Source organism: Atta colombica, unplaced genomic scaffold (assembly GCF_001594045.1).
Source record: "Atta colombica isolate Treedump-2 unplaced genomic scaffold, Acol1.0 scaffold248, whole genome shotgun sequence".
Lineage (NCBI taxonomy): Eukaryota > Metazoa > Arthropoda > Insecta > Hymenoptera > Formicidae > Atta > Atta colombica.
The window spans coordinates 85,025-105,106 of record NW_017259346.1 but is presented as its reverse complement, the minus strand read 5'-3'; the positions used below and the strand labels follow the sequence as shown (position 1 = coordinate 105,106).

Below are 20,082 nucleotides of genomic sequence, written 5' to 3'. Positions count from 1 at the left end.
TATATATAATATAGATCACTTTTTAAGGAAATTTGTAAATCTTAAACCATGCTGTATCAGTTTCTCAAGCAATTCCAAATTATCTTTGCGTTTTTTGTTAATATGTTTCTGAAAAATTTTACCTTATCACATTGCTATGACATAGTTTAAAATAAAAAAAATTATAAAAATCATTGAAGATTTTTAATAAATAGTAAATATTTTTATGATCCATTTCAGATAATACGCAATGTCTGGAAGATATCTTTATGATGTTTTTTAGATATACATGTGTGGGCATACAGATTAGCCATGTTATATGTATCCAATTAATAAATGTTATAGTCGATAATGCCAGTAGTTAGACATGCTCAAAAAAATGTTTTATGAAAGATAATTTCTGGATGTATTTTCTCAGAAAGTCTTGAATACATTAAAAAAGTCTTTTAACGATATCTTTGAGACAATTTTTAAACATGTGTATTGTCTGCATAGTGTAAAACAATAAGTATAATGTTCTGTCGCTAGCCGATAGTTTATCATCATGTATGCATTTTTCATCCTTATTCACATTTTAAGGAAAACTCGTGTCTAATGCTGTGTTTCGTTGCATGCATAATGTGCATGAGGTATCATTTTATCCTTATTGTTGCAGAGTGTTAAACAAAAATAAAGTGATACATCATGCACATTATGTATGCAACGGAATGCAGCCTAATTTGTTCTCATGCCAGAATAATGTAAACTGTGAAAACTTAAAGGGTAATATTTTAACGAGAGAAGCTTTTGTTGCAAGGACAATCGATCGATTGCTGTCACAACGGAGATTAAGACTGATTGTGTTAAAAGTAAAAGCTTGAAGTAACTGCGATCAATACGGAATGCTTCATAAGCAATTCCCGTATGTTAGACTTTGAAGACATATTCCTCGATGAACTGATAAAGTTAGCTCGAAATTTATTTTTATCAAGTGTGCAATGATACAGCTTATTATTAATTTGTGTTTACTTTCAATATAAATTTAGCTCTATAAAAAATTTGTTCAAAAATTTAAGTCATTATGATTCAATCATATTTAATACATTTTCTTGAATTAAATTATTTAACTCCATTATTTAGTTAAATTAACGATATATTAAATAAGAGTGGTGACCTATAAAAATGATTAAAAATAATTTAAATTGAGTATAATTTGATATTAACAGTAATTTAATAATATATCAATTACATAATGAGATATAATGAATAATCAAACGTTAATCAAAGAGACAGATTCCATCATTTGATATTGTAATCGTTATGAGAAGTCTTGCCTTTAAGATTGCATCTAATTATCATTTACATTTATCCCGCGATATTATCTCGAAAATGACTTTGCCATTTAAATCGACACAAGATATTCTGTAAGATATCGCTGCATTAATTATGCGAGGCTCAAGGTGATATTTGATATTTATGACGTATATTATATTTACGTTACAAACTGAACACTTTTTTTTTATTGTAAACATTGTCTTTCCTGCAACAAAAGTCGCAAAAGGAGAAAGGCTGCGGTATCGGTTACATCATTTGTATCGAGAAAACTGCGTTCGTTCTTGTAGATTAATCGACGTGGCGAAGCGCAGCGAACTGCAATGAGATAAACGCTCGCCATGTCATGTCGCGAGCGAAATCATTTAACGCGAATTAATGTAGTGCACCAACATGTCAAACGGTAATTATGACAATAACCGGAATTATTATATGCTGTAGCGTCCGAAAACATATAATCCAAATTTTTCTTTAGAATCAATCAAAATTTTGAATATTCCCTCAATATTACTTCGACTTTAATATTAAATGATAGTCAACATTTTGAATAGAAAGTTTCAGTTAACTTTATGTCAAAGAAATTTTGCATATCCAAATAATGCAACAATTTAGTAAAAAATAAAACTTAAAAATATTTAGAAGAATAATTGAAATATTTATATTTTTTTCTCGTTATTTTTTATTTTCTATTATTTAATATATGTAAGAGAAAAATATATATTTTAATGAAAAATATATAATTCAGTGAGATACTTAAAAACATATTTGGGTTAAGACGTATCTAAATTTACATGTTCCACTCATGCGACTGTTGGCGTAAATTTTATCGTTTGACACACGATCACAGTTGAAACGGATATCAATATTTAGTGTGCTGTCACTGTTTGCTAGCGGCGATGATTCAACTTTCAAATATTTATAATTACGTAGTATGATAATAATAATAATAATAATAATAATAATAGTATAATAAAATCTTTTCAATTTCCATTTTCCAATTTTTTTAATAAAAATTATGAAAATTGAAAACTTCGAAAAATTTAAGACAATTAATAAGATGATCTCACTTTATTGTTTTACAAATTTAATTGTTTTATTATTCTATATAAAAGAGATTTTTAGATTTTTAAAAATATAAATGTTTCTTTAACACATATTTCGCACACGCACCTATAAATCAAATTCCTGAAAAATGAGCGAGTGAATCATCCAATCCATGGAAACTTCATGCAGAAGGTCAAAACGCGATGATCCAGGATTAGAATACGTGATCTGCATTTCGCCTACGCCGCTCGTCAGTCGACCGATTCTTCGTAAAGATCGTTTAATTTGATACGCGATAAACATTTGCGGGAAGAAGGCCGCCGAGCGTCGTTCGGCATTCCGTGACTGCAGCTGCAGCCACAGTGGCGCGTCTTCTTGAATAAGTATATGTACTATACATATAGCGACGAACTTCAATTGATTTCATGAATTTAATCCGACCGGTTAAGTTACAAATTCACTAAAAAAAAGTTTGACCTTTGGCTTGTAACCTTTGCGTGAGAAACGCTTGTGAAAAGCCAGAAAGGCCGAACTTCGGCGAAAAACCTCGTCCTGACAGGGTGTGACAGGGTTTGTTCGAAGGGGAGAATTTGCAGCTGCATTTCTATTCCGTTACAAAAGCATAAATGATAGTGATCGATAATTGCGCGGCCCCACCCTGCACATGTCATCGCTCTTGTAATCTTCCTTTCTTTATCTGCCTTTATCTACTTTCATTTCTTTTCTTCTATTGGATACCTGTTCCTCTAGCTGAAATGCTTGTTAGGTTGATTTTTTCTCTTTTTTTTCTCCAACGTGGAGAGAAAAGGATGAACTGTGCAAGAAGATCAGCTAAAAAGGATAAGTCTTGACAAGTCTCGCTCATTTTTGCGAAACTAGCGCAAGTTTGTGGAATTCGTTCGTGGAATTGCAAGTTTCGTTTGAACATAGATATATGAAGAAAGATTAAAAAAAGATGCTCATAGATATATTTGAAATATGATAAAATTATTTATGTTAGAAGTTAGTGTAAAAATTCATGTCCGATTTATTATTCAAAATTCAAGTAGCTGCAACTTCATTAAAAATAAAAGAAATTTAAATTTAGAAAAAGGGATTTTAAAGTTTAAAATTTTTAGTTTTGAAAAATTACTATGTTTTTTTAGTTTCCGTAAGTTAATTTTTATTTATAGAAAATTACGAATTGAACAAAATGAGAAATTTTCTTCTCACTTTGTGAATCTGTCAAAAAAATTGCAAACATTTTTTACTTTCTAATGTGAAAGCTTAAAGTTCTGTTTACAAAATCTTTTTTTAAAATTTTCTTAAATTTTTTTTGTTACTGATCAGTTATCGCGGATTTAATGAAAAGAACATTTTGACTTTGATCGCCAAATCGATAACTTCGCCAAAAATCATTTTGCAATTAAAAAAACAGATTTTTAAAACTTTATCGAAGTATTATATAATAATATAATTGCCAAAATTTAAATAAAATATTTTATCCCAAACTTATATAGAAATTTTTTTGGAAAATAAAAATTTTTTTCAGATACGAATTTTTATATCCAATAAAAAGATAAAAGTATTGGAAATTATGAAAATTTACATGAATTGATTTGATCTTGATTGCAAAATCTACTTTTCGATTTTATTATTATTTTTAATTAAATTAAATAATAAATATTAACTACTGGAAAAATTAGTTTATTTACATATGTCATATTAAGTCTTTTTATATCTTTTATTTATGTTCCAATTGTTGTTTTTTATTTTAATATTAATATTAATATTATTAAATTATAATGAACGATTATTATTTGCATATTATTCATATTCTGACTGTGCATTTGGCATTAAATACGATCTTGTCTCGTCTCGTGTTGGCATTGAAATCGATCTTCATATTATTCATAGCTAATGAAACTCGGAATCAGCTGGCCATATTTAGCACAAAACGAAAATACGTGCATATATGTTAGTTTCTATGGACACGTGTACACGTCTATATACATAAACAATATGGGATGACATTTTTATCTTGCATTAGAACGTTTTTTATTCCTTGTCTGCACGTTTATACTTGTTAATTCTGGCTTGTACTAGTTAAATTCAGTCAGTTCTAGTGCAATATTCGTGCAGGAAACAGAAAACAAACCTAAGGAAAATTGCAACATGGATGTCATGCAAAGCACGTGGCGCCCTCGAGCAATAGAAGCTAGAGGATGCAACTGCTAGTTAGGAACTTTCTTACCTACTCGTTCACCTATCAAGAGATGATTTTTACGTGAAAAATATTATAAAAATATTATAAAAACAGGAGGGTGTTTATTACCGGGAAAATTCTGAAAAATCTGGAATTTTCAGGGAATTTCTTTTTATTCTTGAAAATCAAGGATTTTCATAAAATTTTTTCGAGATGTGAAATTTTTGGAATTTTATTTTTAAATTTAAATTCTTTTTTTGAAAATATTTTTTTAATTATTTTTTCTTAGTAATGTTGATCATCAATTAATAAATATGCATATATATTCGCATATATTCATGTACATTCTCGTACATCTTGTAAGCTTTTATTTAAAAAATTAGATTGACAGTAGAAGACAGTACTCTCAGCAGAATAATGTACTCTGATATTATAATTAATTGTAGTACAATTGTATAGGTGATCTTATAGGTTTCGGGGCTCCAAATGTAGAGAGAGAGGAGAGAGAGAGAGAGAGAGAGAGAAAATCTTAATTAATTTAATTAATTTAGAATCTTAATTAATTTTTTCTAAAATAAATTTTATGGATTTCTTCTTCGTGAGGAAGTAATAAGACTATATATAGATAGAGAATATATTTTATAAATGATAAAATGAATGAAAAATAATAGCTATTAATTTTCTTTTTAATAATTAGTGTCGCACGAAGTGTCATTTAATTATCTAATTTTCAGACTTTAGTAATTAATTTTAATTATGTTTGCAATTTTGTTAAAATCAATTTTGTTAAAAATAAATGTATGTACAAACAACAAAAATGATATATTTCGTATGTCGCTCTATAATAAATTTATCTTTTGCTAATTGAATCAAAGGATTTACTGCAATAGCGATCTAACTCACATTTTGTAAAAACGGAAAAAATAAACTCTACAATTAAGTTGGAAAAATACATTTATTCTTTGTTTTTACAAAATATGCTATTGCATTAAGCTCTTCAATTGCTTTATAGGAAATGAAAATTGAACTGGCATTTCAAGTAACAATTCAATATAGTCAAATGTAACAAACTAGTTGCAGCAAAAAGTATTTTTTTTTGTTAGAAGACGATAGTAACTCCAAAAAGTAACTAGACGTGATTTGAAACGTATTCGAAAAATAATCATATTTTCTGCAAGTAGCGTTGTTTCATGAAATATATGTAAGATATATATAAGACCGAGAAATGTCAAGATGACTTGTGTCACGTGTAAAGACGTGTATTTCCACATAGGAAATGATATGTCGCTGATGAAACTCGATATCATATGTATACCGTTTCACCATTTTGGCGCATTGCCAGGAGGGGGATGTTGCTAAACACTCACCGAAATTATGCTAAACACTCGCTCCCTCCGTCAACGGAAGCGACATGTTCGCTCATGTGTGAGAAAAACACAAATGAAACTCAGCATCCGCAAAACAGGCATATGAATACGAAAGCTCTAATCTGCATTCCGGATCTATATATCTTCCGCATAGAATTTCTATGTTATCCTTATTGAATGCCGATATTTCCTTCCGCGATTCAGACGTGAGAATGATCTTAAAATCCGGATATTGGATTGCGCAGGAAGAGTCATCTCGCCGTCGATTGTAACGCGCAACTTTTACGTAACGCGCGCGGAACAGCTTTAAGCGGATCATACTGGTTTGATCTCACAGCCAATTCAACGACATATCCCCCGTCCCACAAAAAGCGGCGATCTTTCATTCATGAGACGGGATCTTCTCGTTTTGATGGAACGCGAAGCGCATTTCGACGCAAAGAATGCCGCGCTACGCAGTGGCTGTGAGAGAGAACGAGAACCCGCGTGTCAATTGACATTTATTCCGGGTGATACGTCATGAATTCCCATCACAATGTACAATAGGCGAGACTGGTGAAAGAGAGAAAAAAAGAGATAGAAATCAACAGTACTTATTCTGCGATATTCTAAAAATACAATGTTAACATATTAAACGCGGCACGAGTTTGGGCATGAAGTTCGTGCCACGAACTTCGTGAAAGCTTAATTAACGACTGTGCATCCATTGTTATGTGGTAAGTAAATGAAACTGGGGGCTTATTCTCGTTGTCTCGGTTTCTTTGTCGATTATCATTCTGAAAAGTATGGGTGTGGTATCAGACTTCTCCTCGTTTTGATGAAGTGAACTGCTGCAGTGTTCACGAAACGTTGGCATTCTAATAATGAATTTGGACACGAAGATAACTCGCGAAACATATAGTTTCGAAAGTATCTGCGGAAGCATTAATATGGATATTTTAATGTCATGCAGTGTCTATATAATTCTCCGTATTGATATTAATATTATATTAACATAGCGTGGAATTAGTAAATACATTATATTGATGTTAATATTGATTAATCGCATGGTACTAAATTCACACTATATTTTTTAGAGTGCACATGCAACTACGGTTTTTTTGAATATTTTAATTTAAACAAATTTCAAAATTGATATATAGATGTTAAAAAAAATGAACGAAGAAATAGAATTAAAAAGAAATTTAATTTAATTTAATTGACAATTGATTGTAAGATTATTAATACAAGTATGTAAAAATTAAATACAAATTTTACTTCTTTTATTATGGAGTACTACTCAAGCGTATCAATATGTAGAAAATAAAAATTTCTATTTCTAAACTAGCATTCGAATTTTCAACAATTACAGCGGGGCTGACTGACAATGAGGAATTCAGTCGGGATTAAAAGGTTAAAGCGCCGTAATCCGGTATATCAGGCAGGCGGAATTGGAGACAAAAAATTCAGCCAGCGATTGAATCATTCTGAAAACATGACTGGTAGTTGAAGTTATAAAGTGACGCAAGAGAGCTTTAACCGGCTCGTCGTCGCTCGTGTGGAAACAATAACGTTGTAATTGGTCCAATAATAAAATAATGATTAGACTAGAGAATTGCGTGTATGTCCGCCTCTCTTTTTCTTTCTCTCTGTATCGCGTCTTTGTGTGCATTCAAACGCGGAAGATGTCAGCCTTATTGACGTGAGATGCGTCTTATGCAATCGCGGTTTATCGTTGTAGAAAATTTCGAAATTAAACCGCTAAGAAAATTTTTTCATACAGAGATATTCGAGGAATTCTGAGAGTTTAATCTTTTAATTAATTTTTTGTTTATTAAATTTTTTAAAAGGAGAATTTATTATTATTTTAGTAGATTTCTTTTATCTTAGAAATCTTAATATTCTTCGTTTTAATTCTGTGATTATTTTACTGTATTAGAAAATGGTTAGATATAACAGGGCAATAGGAGCCAAGCACTAGGAGCAGATAATTCTTGTTCAAACCAATACGGTTAACAAAACAACTTTAATAATAATTAATCCGCTAAGCAGATTTTATATTTATTTACATTAAGGAGTCTTTAGGAATTAATTTATATTTATATTATTATATATTAGATCACACTATTTGGATGGGGACTAATAATTACTAATAATAGTTTGATTTCTTTTTTAATATCCTGCACTAAGAAAAATGATCAGAATTACGGTTATCACTAAAAATAACTGGTAGAAAATTTTGTTTGTTTATTTTTAACCAGAATTTTAATTAATTCAACAAGACATTTTTCTCAGTATGCTTTTTGAACGGAAAGAATGTTGGCAATTTATGATAATTACTATGGTAATTACTGATTAAAATATTTTAAAATGTCGGAAGGGAACAACAGTAATATTAGGATTTCTCGGAGGTCGAAATTTGCTGGCTCGAAACAGTCTCCTAGTTTTCCGGACTTCCGACAGTCGATACGATGTCGGCGATTTATCGGGCGCAGAGTGCTCTGGTATCGCTGATTCCAATCAACAAAGCCTTGATAAAACTAGCCTATTATATACAAGGTGGTCTCTTATTTATGGTGAAAATAATTCTCCGCACTTTTTCTCTAAAATGCAAATTTTATAAAGAAGGTCAAGGCATAATTGTATGCACAGGATCAAAAAATCAATAACTTTAGTCATTTTGATGCAAATAACACAGTTTTATGTACCTCAATTATATTCTGCATGTAGATTACATGTAATTTGGTACGATTTCAATTTAGATTAGATATTCCATGGTTATTGAAAATAAAAAAGAGAAAGAAATTTTCTTGCTCAAATGGAATTTTCTTAAAAAAAGAGATTCTTATCGGAAAATTTGCCTTCGATGATTAATATATACAAGATATACTTTTCAGTAAGCATTAAATAAGCGGTAATTGAAACATTTTTAAATGGGGCATAGATAAGAGGAACGAAGATTTCTCGCGAAAAGAAGGTGCTGACGTTGTCGTCTGGTTTAAGCTCCACCCCGTAGCTCGGGATCGGTCGATGAAACCCCCTGTGAACCCCACCTTAAACTCTATCTCCGATAGAAATGTATTATGCAATGCACGCATACTCACCACCGGCTTGCTCTTAAGCTGGACTTTAATACTTTGTCCTCCTCGCTGTCCTCGCACGTGATATCATTCCGCGAAACGACACGTAAGTGCCTTTTGACATTAAATATTTTAATCGTAGGCGGCTCTGTCCCTCTCTTGCATTTACCGGACACGATTATGGTCGTCTATATCCGTCCGCTCTGAGAGAATGCACATCCCTTGGCTATATTATGTCGCTATTAACAGGCTACAGGCGGAGAGAGCGTGTATTTGTTAATAAACAAATGTATTGTATATTAAGGCACTTTACATTTATATGCTATTTTGATGAACAAATATATTAAGGGCTTATCTTCTTTTCTCTTTTACATTAAACATAATAGCAAGAAAAATATAAAATGCAATATAAATATAAGTAATGTATTGCGTAAAATATATAAGACAGCGAGGAAACTTGTATAAATGTACTTATATTGAGGAAAAACTGTTACTTTCTGACTATAATTGCAAGATAAAATAATTATAGTTAGTAACTCCATTTTTTTATAATTATTATTACTATAATATTAGTATAAATATAATATAGTTATTATAATAATTATAATCATTTTTGGTATCAATTTTCGTATATATATTTTTTGTATATAGAATTATAAATGTAATTAATATTATAATAATAACGTTATTAACTATAAAATGTTAATATAACTATAAAACATAATTATTTTAATGCCGTGCAATTGTAGTATCACGAATACCAAATACTTTTCTCTTAGTGTATATAATATACATATTGTTACAAAATATAAAAGTCTTCCAGATTATAAGAAACGTATGTTTGAAACTACATTTACAAATGATACGTAGAACAAAATGTGATCGAGAATACGACACGCGTTTAAGAGTTTATAAGCTCCTATTATTTTTAAAGATAACTCAAAGTAGTGAGAAATTCTTCCTGAGAAATTATCGTTCTTATTCGTACGTATTTTCGCTTCGATAGATGCATTTTGCGCGTAGAAATCATATTTTTTTAAAAAAATAATTTCAATGCCTGTGCATCCCCTCACATGCGCGATGTGTGAGTCCTCAGCCTTGATATGAGCGAGATTACAAGGTGTTTTATTTATGAGAAGGAAGTGAGAGGGTCTTTCGTTCGTGAGAATCATCCACGAGATGCAGCCATCCTGGACATCATTCGTCGAGTCCCTTTGATTGTCAAGATTACAGGACTGATGTTGTTTGCGCACGTTGTTTGCGTTGTACTTAACGTGACATTTTATGTTCATCAAGAAGCGTCGGTGCATAGAACCAATTTGTGGGATCAAACGCTCGATTTCATTGCGGAGCGATGCAGCTTTGGCGGATTAAGCGCGTCGAAAGGATTTGCATCGCCTCTGATTTCATCTGCTTCGAAACTAACTAAGAAACGCAACAGGATTGCGATAAGTGGTCTTATTGGTCTTTTGTCGGTAAACTTGGAAAAATTTGAAAAAGATGAATTTCAAATCTCATTCTTTCCCTTTTATGTTTCATTTTTTTAACTTGTTATTATATAATTATTATGTTATTATATAATTACATCTAAAAAGTATAATAATAGTTATTGTGCAAAAAATTATTTTTGTTATGTGTTTGATTAACAATAGTTATTGCATCATATGGTTAATAAAAACGTTTTCAGTATATCGATGTGATTCGCAAACTAAATATTTACCGTGTCGTATGTGCATTATCGTGTGAGTATCATTTAATCATTACACTCATCCAATATCCTCTAACTCTGCTACATATCCTCTATTTCTGCCTATAGTGTTCCATAGCAAAATAAATATTGGCATTGCCGATGCCGGAATAATTCAGTTTCATTTCACCTTCTTTGATCCGAGTGTAAAACGTGTTTACAATTGGGTTTAATGCATGCGTTAATGCATGATTTTTTTGAGGTTTCTGAAAAAGAGAAAAAGAGAGGAGAAAGAGAATCTGACATTAAGAAGTTTTGTTAGGAAACTTATATGTGCATTTAAATACACAAATCTATCTTAAAATAAATCAAATTAAATGGATTATATATATTGAATGAATAATTCGATATTATGTACTTATATATTTATTAGAATAATAGCTTATATTCTTTTAGAGTAATAATAGAAATATTATATAAATATAAAACATGATTTTACGAAAAGATACCAAAATTATTTCTCTTAGAAAAATATATAAATATATATATATATATGTGGAAATAATTTAATTTATCAAATTAAATTTGCGTGAAAACGTCAACACATGTGTTTTTATTTGAGTTTAACGTCTAAGTTACAAGAAAAACGTCAAAATAAAGTTGTATTCGTTCCATGTTTTCTCTGAAAAGTGTCAAGGCGAGCCGAAAGTTGTCATCGACTCGACATATATTTCACTGACTCGTGTTAGTCTTTTATCAGGGGATATAGAAAGATATATAAAAAGACACAGTATTTTTAGAGAAGTGAGTTAAATTGATAACGTACTAACTTAAATGTTAATAGTATTAAATGTTAGTAGTATTATCTTAAATTTAATAAAAATAGACGTAAGTGAAAAAAACTTACAATTAATTTAGGAAGAGGAAATAAAACTTGTAACCCACCAATGGCAGCTCAAACACAAATATTTCAATTTAGAGATTATTTAGTTGTTTTATTAGTTAGTTGTCTTATATAGTTTATTGAAATTTTGAATTATGTCCGAAAATAAATTTGACAGAGAAGATATTTAAAAAAATTTTTTTTTATCTTTACTTATCGGGTGAAATTTTTATTCGTCTTAAAAAAGAATTTTAACGTACCCCGTTGGGGTACGTTAGATCATTGACGAAGAAAGCGTTGAATTTATTAATCATCACATCGTGACTTTTTTTTGACATGAAAATTAATGGAATTACATTAATTTCTAAATATAAAGATTGGATAATTGGTTACTAAAGTGTAAAAAAACTTGATGTAATATTGCATCATTGACAAATATAGTGATAAGACATTATTATATCATTGATAACAATAATAATAATATATATTCAATAATTATAATGAAATATATGTACATGTGGGAAGCTCTGTCGGAGCAGAAAATTATAATTACAAATTAACGTATCTCGAATGCTGTTGAATGTTTCCATTAAAAATAATGCTTATACTCTCAATAATTAATTTGTATTATTGTGAATTTCTAAAACTAATGAATAATAATATTATATAATAAATATTGATGAAATATTAATAAATGATAATGAATCCAAGTTTTCTTTTTCTTTAGGAAATAAAGTATTCAGGAATTAAAATTCAATACTGATTGTTAGTAGCTTTTATTAGAGATGCTATGTTTCTCCGTAAGTAATTAATTAACAGTATATTTATTTTTTCTGTTTTCAGACCAGCAGCTGAATGGTACGCAGTTGGAACATCTGGTACCAATATCTACAAGCGCGTGTAAGTAATCCACAGCATTTAATAATAATCGCATTAAAGTTACATGCAATAAGCGCAAGACGAATGCAAAGAAAGGCTTCAATTATTCGGATCTTTGAAAGACCGTTCTAAAAATTGTATGAAGATGAACAAAAAAATAAGATACAGTCATTTTAATTAGAAGATATATCAATTGCATATCTTAATTTCAAACATACGACAGAAAATAGATCCGGATATTCATTATCTTATATGAACTTAATAATTCAAGGAAAAAGCAAAGTAATACAAATTAGAGTTTATTTCAGTACGGATCATATATTCTTAAATTTTCTGTTTAATGATTCATAACCTAACCATAATAGTATTGTATATTAAACGTAGTAAAAATATCTTAAAAGAACTGTATAGAATAATACAGGTATTTCTAAGGTGAACTGCAATAATGCTTAAAAAGATAAAAATTTGTTGATTACTTTATAATGATAACTTAGGGGAAAAGCAAAGTAATACATTAAAATACAATTAAAATATAATTAATCGCTTCTTGAGAGTATATTTCAAAGCAGACCATATTCTCAATTTTACTGTTTAATAATTCTACATAATAGTGTTGTACATTAAACGTAAAGTAAAAATGTCTTAAAAGAAGTATAGAATAATATAAAATAGACTCGAAACATCTCCAAGGTGAACTGCAATAATGCTTAAAATAATGATAATTTGCTGGTTATTTTGTAATTTTTATCATGTAAATGGGAACGTCTAATTGTTCTTACATATCCAATCGCATGTCTCACGTTCCTCTACCTATCGAAGCTGTTAAGCAACAGTGGCTCACAGTGGCTCATCAAAAAGATAACGTTGCTAATTCGGCATAAGTCGACGTGTCGTCTCCTCGTTCACATCGTAAAAAAAAAAAAAAAATACGCGTTCGGAAAAGTGCGCCTCCCGACGCGAAACGTTTATAAAATCCGTGCGTGTAATCGGCGTTGCTTCGAACTAGGTCGAGGAGACAGTCCCCGTTTCGCCTCTACACACTCGCGAATTTATTGCTCGCGGCCGAACAACAATCGACGATTCGGGTCAGAACCGGGCTCTGTATTGCGCCCACCCGGAAGTCGATTGAAGCGGTGCAACGAAAATCGGCGAGTATATAAAATGTAGTAGGCGTCATGACATATTGAGCATAAAGTTTGCTAAAGAAGAAAAGTGCGATATGATATGTGTTGAAATAACACACAATTTTTTAACGTTGATAACAATTCTTTGAGAGAGAGAGAGAGAGAGAGAGAGAGAGAGAGAGAGAGAGAGAGAGAGAGAGAAATAGAGAGAAAAAGAGAAAATTTTAATAACAACTATTTTAATTATATAATAGTCATAGTTAAAAGATAAAAGTTAAAAGATATATAATTCCTATTCAGTTGTACAATTCTTGTTATAATGCGTTAATATTACATAATTTTGAAATCTTATAAAGATAAGTAAAATTAAATTTTATACTATTGTTATATATTTTGTTGTATATATTTTATTTAATTTTAAAACTTTAATATTACTATTAATATTATTATTAACTTTATAAATTATACAAATAAAATACATTTCAAGAATTTAAAATAAAAAAATAATACAAATAGCATTAATATCAATTTATAAAGTAAAAAAAATGAATTACATAGGTATAGTCTCGACGAACACGTTTAAAATGTAATTATGCCTGAAGGATATATAGAAAAACACGGAAAAATAGAAATGAACAAGAATGTAAATGAGGAAAAAATTATTCATTGTCATGCAATACGAATCGCGTAACCTGTTTAAGAAAACATAATTAACGACAACTTGTTATTTTAATTACGTATTTGTGAACATATGGTACAAATGATTATTGCACTTTGTAATAGCTGGACAGTCAAGGTTGACGCATATAATCCACAGTCGCAGTCTTGTCTGCTTGGACCAAATCATCGCGATACTATAGATTTATCCTAAATAGATCTCGCATAATGTATATCATTCTCTTACTTTAAAAGCAGTACAATTTCACAACATTAAATTTTCCAGAAAAGGGGAAGAACTATTTTGATAACTTGATAAAAAATTATTAATTTTAATCAAATAATTGCTGCAGAAAGAATATATTCTTAATAAATGTTATTATTGTAATTTTCACAATCCTTAAAAATCATTCTTTTTGAGTTGTGACTTTGAAAATTTTTTTTAAATCACCTTTTTTGAATTCTGACAATTTGGAAGATTTTTTTATGAAATTAAGTTAATTTTAGGATAATGTTTACTTAACATAAATTATAATAATTAAAAAATTACGTTTTTTTATGCTGTTACCGTATGGCACTATTGAAGTAAGAAATATTTCATACTATATTTTTCTTGATAAATATATGTTATAAATTCCGCGCGATCGTGATATGATAAGTTTCTCATAATAGATGTTTGGAAGAAAATATCTTTAAGAGGATCGAATAGTTCGACGTGATGAAAATTTAATCGTATTAATTAAGTGCCTTAATCAACTTAAATAAATATATAAATAATAAAGATAAGAATAACTTTGTTGAACACGTGGAATTACAGAATTGCGTGATAAACGTGAATAAAAAAAGAATAAAATTAAGATTAATTAATTATTACGGAAAAATAAATTATTTAAAAAAATAGAAAAATAGAAAAATAATAACATAATACATGTCTACAATACAACTTTCCCCTGCTATATTTCTGTGAATTACGATTCATGTAAATGAGTTTAGCCATGTGTTATCATTGTTTATTATAGTAATGATATTTTGAAATCTTTTTCGAACATGCAAAATGACAAACATGATCCTAGATGTACAATGTCTCTACAAATCGTACAATCAAATGCATTCTATGATATATTTTGAAACATTATATATTTTACGGGGATATGTAAAATAACAACATCATTCGATGCATCTCTCTAAATTGTACTATCGAATGCATTCCATGAGATTTGATTAATTCGATAATAGGCTTAGTTCGATAGATAATACCGAATGAAGCCCTCAATGTTTTAGCACTAAGCCATAACAATGCGAATTTGTTACTGGTTTAACTGATCGATGAGTTTCATTATTGTGCACGCGCATCGTTTCATTGAAACGATGTGGTACACGTATATTCGACAATTAATTACGATCGTTCGTTTTCGAATCGCTTTCGAAAGATTAAAAGAATACTAATTCTCGTGAAATTGCAGTCATGGATGAGAATAGCATTGATTTTGATCCTCGATATAATGTTTATAATACTAATTGAAAACTTTGTATGAAAGAAATTATATTATAATTATTTTATAATTAATAGGAATTAATATAATTATTTTTTAATTAATTAACATAATCGTTTTTACATAAACGCTATAACATTATAACGAACGCGATATCATTACATAGAAATGCAAATGTTAAATTTGTAATATCGAATTATATCCAGTTTGAATTATTTTTAATTATTTCTGTAAATCATTGTTTCTTTTACAAGTTATCCTTAATTTAATTAAAATAATGGAGTTAAACAATTTAACTTAAAAAATTTATTCAATTTGATTTAAATTTTGTTTGTTATTTACTAAGTGTGTATTAAATGTAATATATTGTTTATGTTGAAACTAATCAGAAATGGATTAATTTATATTTTAACGGACATGGAAGTTAAAAATAACAAAATGTTGTTTAACTTAAGAAATTGGATTACTATTGCTCCTTTAATATCTAATGTGACAATAAATGTTACATTGCAACACAAAACTGTCGAAAATGTGTGTATAACAAAAATGAAAGCTACCATAAATAAATAGACGTGTAGTTTTGAAACGTTTGTTTGCTCTTTTACTTAGAATCATGTGGAATCATTTTGTAAAATTTAATATATACCCGTAACTCTCTATAATGAAAAAAATCAAACGAGGAAACGTGATTTCGAGAAGAATAATTCTGTCGTCGTTCGGAGAATCGCTTATTTTTTGGGAAAACTTATGACCACGAGATTAATAATTGTATATTGTACATTTTTCTTCATATAAAGGAGAAGTTTTTCAATAATGTACGCAAGTACGTTTACTATGAGATAATACTTGAGCTTTTTCGATATTTAAAATCCTGCTGCAAGAAATATTTTTATTCTCCAGATTTTATTTCCAGAAGAAAAATAAACGAAACCATATGGCATACACGATTTCTTTCCCGCGTCTTGTTTCCTTTTCATTGCTTTCACTTTGTTTCTTCTTGTTGGTTTATTGTGCTTTGCCCAGCTTTGCCCGATTCTTCAAGTTTTATGAAAAAACTCACAGAACGGAACTCTTATTAGTTTTTTAATATATTTTTAATAATCTGTTTTTATTAGGTATGACATGTAAAACGCATTTAATTACATTTTCTTAAATAGATGCCGTGTGAATTAATCCAATTAATACTATCAGCATGTATATACATAGATGCTAATCCTAAAATCTCATGATTTAAAAAATTCTCTTGAAATTATATCATAATAAAGAGAAAAATCTGTAGAATTGCTAAAATATATATTGCAAATTAAAATAAAGCGAAAAATTCAGAAAATATAGATTCTAAAATGCTAAGAGCTTTGCCAAGTTCTTCTTTCTTGTTCTCTCTCTCTCTCTCTCTCTCTCTCTCTCTCTTATATCTCCTCTATCAATGATTCATATCTCTTGTGTATATGTACCTATTATATAATAAATGTATCTATAGCAAAACCTATTAGCGATATTAGAATGATTCGAAAAAATAAAAGTAATAAAGTGAAAACGTCGAGATGTTAGCGCCTGTAATATTAATTCGGCATTTTCTACCTTTTGCGTGTTTCTCGGAATATCGTGCACGAAGCGAGGACGAGGGATATTTCCAATTATTGTTATTTTTTTCGATCACGAACAATAGTAAGTGATTCGCCGCCGTTATCTTGTTTCGCTCATGTAGCTCGAAGGTAACAGATGAAGTTCATTGTCTTCGATCTTATTTGAGTGCGAGGTGTAGACGATCTCTCGCGTTTACGAATGTAGGCCTCGGCCGGTTAACTGGATTACGACACGCAATTTCTATCCTAGACCTTCGTGAGGTTTGACGCGATGGCGAGGTCTCTCATGTTATCGCTCGAAAATCCGTGGGCGTGAACTGAACGTGATTCTTGCGAGTGCGATGCAATATTCAAATCCGACAACTGCAGTTAATTCTGCGCGACATGTCACGCGACGGCATTTATTTCTGCGCGATTTATTATCAGATTTACTTGTTTGATAGTGTTACTGTGTTTGTGTGGTTTGTATGGTGTTTCTGAGCCTATTTTCTCTTATTATCTATTATTTATTATTTATTTAGGATAGAATTTATAGATAGAAGAATAAATTTTTAATACGATAATGTTTATGTGTAATATAAATGTTATTACATGCATATGTACATACAAGTCGATTCCGCGTATGAAAAACTAACGACTCGTCGACTCTTAAACATCACGAACTTTTAAACTCTCTTCGTCTAGTTCGAAAGAATTTAATTGAATTCTGTTATAAATTTTTCCTTGCAATCAAAATCAGATAAGAAACTTAAGGATTTTTCCCAATAGGAAAGTTCAAAGATTTGAATAAGAAATTTATTCACTTCTTATTCGTCCATCGTAATGCCTCATTGGTCAAGACAGACTTAGGACTAAATTACTGAATGAAAATGTTTGATATTTTTAATTATAATTACAAAATAATTGTAATTAAGGTAAAATAATTGTAATTAAGAGCTTCATTTTTATCCTACAGTTAGTGGCACAAAAGTATCGTCAGCAATTCTTTGAAAAAGCCGAGTGTATATATATATATTAAAAATTAAAGTTATATTTTAAAAGTACCTACAAAATGTATTTATTTAATATGCCTATGTTCACAGATAATTATTGATTATAACTTGTCATGCTTTTTTCACAAAATTTTTACAATAATTAACCTTCCTAATTTTGGATATTTCTAATTGAAAATATGTGGAGTCATAAAGATGAAGCTTCAAAAATAATTAATGTTTATTTTGAAACAATTATTGGCGCATTTGAAAATTTAGAAGTTCTTATCTAAAATTCTACTCAAAAATCTTGTGCAAAGCATGTTTCATTGATAAGTTATAATCAATATCTAATAATGATGATGCATATGAAGTAAATGCATTTTAGCACATGTGCTTTTATTTTTAAATGATTTTAATTTTTAATGTAGTAAAATTTTTTTGCTAACATTCTTGTACCATTGATTATATTACTATTCTAATGTCAGTAACAATAATTATATTTATAGTTTTACCAAACAAATACACAGTTGGCATAAAAAATGGCTGCAAATGATTGCAAATTACAGTTAGATTGTGGTAATTGCAACCATTTTTTTAGTGTATATAGCCGACGTTATACATCTATAGTACGAGATGTAAATGACGAAGTATAATCATGCGTTTTAATCTCGCTGCAATCGATTGTCTTCCTTTCCGATCGCGGGGTCATGAGGGACGTTAATGGCCCAGCACGATCGTTGTTGTCGTCATCTTCGACCAAGTCAGACCCTGAACTGGAAACGAGGTTCATTGTCTATGACCTTACTGCACGCCTGCTCTCGCAGTTTTATTCGTAAATGCAAAGAGGCCTCGATTGTTAACTGGCGACTGACATGCGATCCACCTACGTCTTTCTTCCTTCATCGAGGGCGCCGAGATTTGAGTAAAACAGTCGAGAATCTTTCAAAAAAATCTTGGTCTTGATCGCGTGATACCACATAGAGCCAATTTCTTTTTTTTGAAAGAAAGTCAAAAAATTACTCTCTTTCGAGTCATATCTATTAGTATGTCACGAGAGTAAATTAATTTCATATTAGCAGGGATCAATATTCCGCAAAGCTTGTCCTTTGCGTATGATATTAATTATTAAAATTAATTTCCCAATGTTGATTATCAATATCTGTCAATATTAATTAAATCAAAATCAGATGTTTGTTAATTCCAAGTATAATTTAAATGATCTTCAGTTTCTCTTTTATAACACTTCATATAATATGCGAACATAATATGTAGAAAATGTATTAAATTATTTACAGCTTTTTGAGGGGATACTTACTAGCATCATTATTATATCACTAATTAAATTGTTCGATAATTTAATTTGAGATATTACTATACCTCATTTCGGTTTAAAGATATATACCGTTAGATATCAAAGAAGCAACGACAATTCACTCCCTTGAGTTAAATATTTTGTTATTTTTAACTTTCATGTATGTTAAAATGTAAATCAATTCATTTTTGTAGTCATTTTTAAAGTAAATATCAATATTAACGTATGCACTTATGTTAGTAAATAATAAACTAAATTTGAATCAAATTTAATACATTTTTTTTTTAGTTAAATTGATTAAATTAAATATAACGAGTAGGAGCAGTACCGACCTGTAGAAATGATTAAAAATAACTTAAATTGCATATAATTTGACATTATGAATTTGATAGTGTATCATATAATACATATTTCAAAATAATAAAAAAATTATGAAAGAGTTTTACGCATTATTTAAATCAGTTTACTATCTAAATAGGTTTACGTATTTGGATACAAAATTATTGATTGAAGTAATATTTTTTTTATCAACGCTTTATACA

The 20,082-nt window shown here is 29.5% G+C and overlaps 1 protein-coding gene across 1 annotated transcript in view; it reads left to right on the top strand.

The window, feature by feature from the left end:
* LOC108688921 (solute carrier family 12 member 7) overlaps nt 1-20,082 on the top strand; it is a 92,843-nt gene that overhangs the window by 2,532 nt on the left and 70,229 nt on the right. The window contains exon 2 of the mRNA XM_018195472.1: nt 12,359-12,415. Coding sequence (XP_018050961.1) covers nt 12,359-12,415 — 57 coding nt within the window. The remainder of the gene's footprint in view (nt 1-12,358; nt 12,416-20,082) is intronic.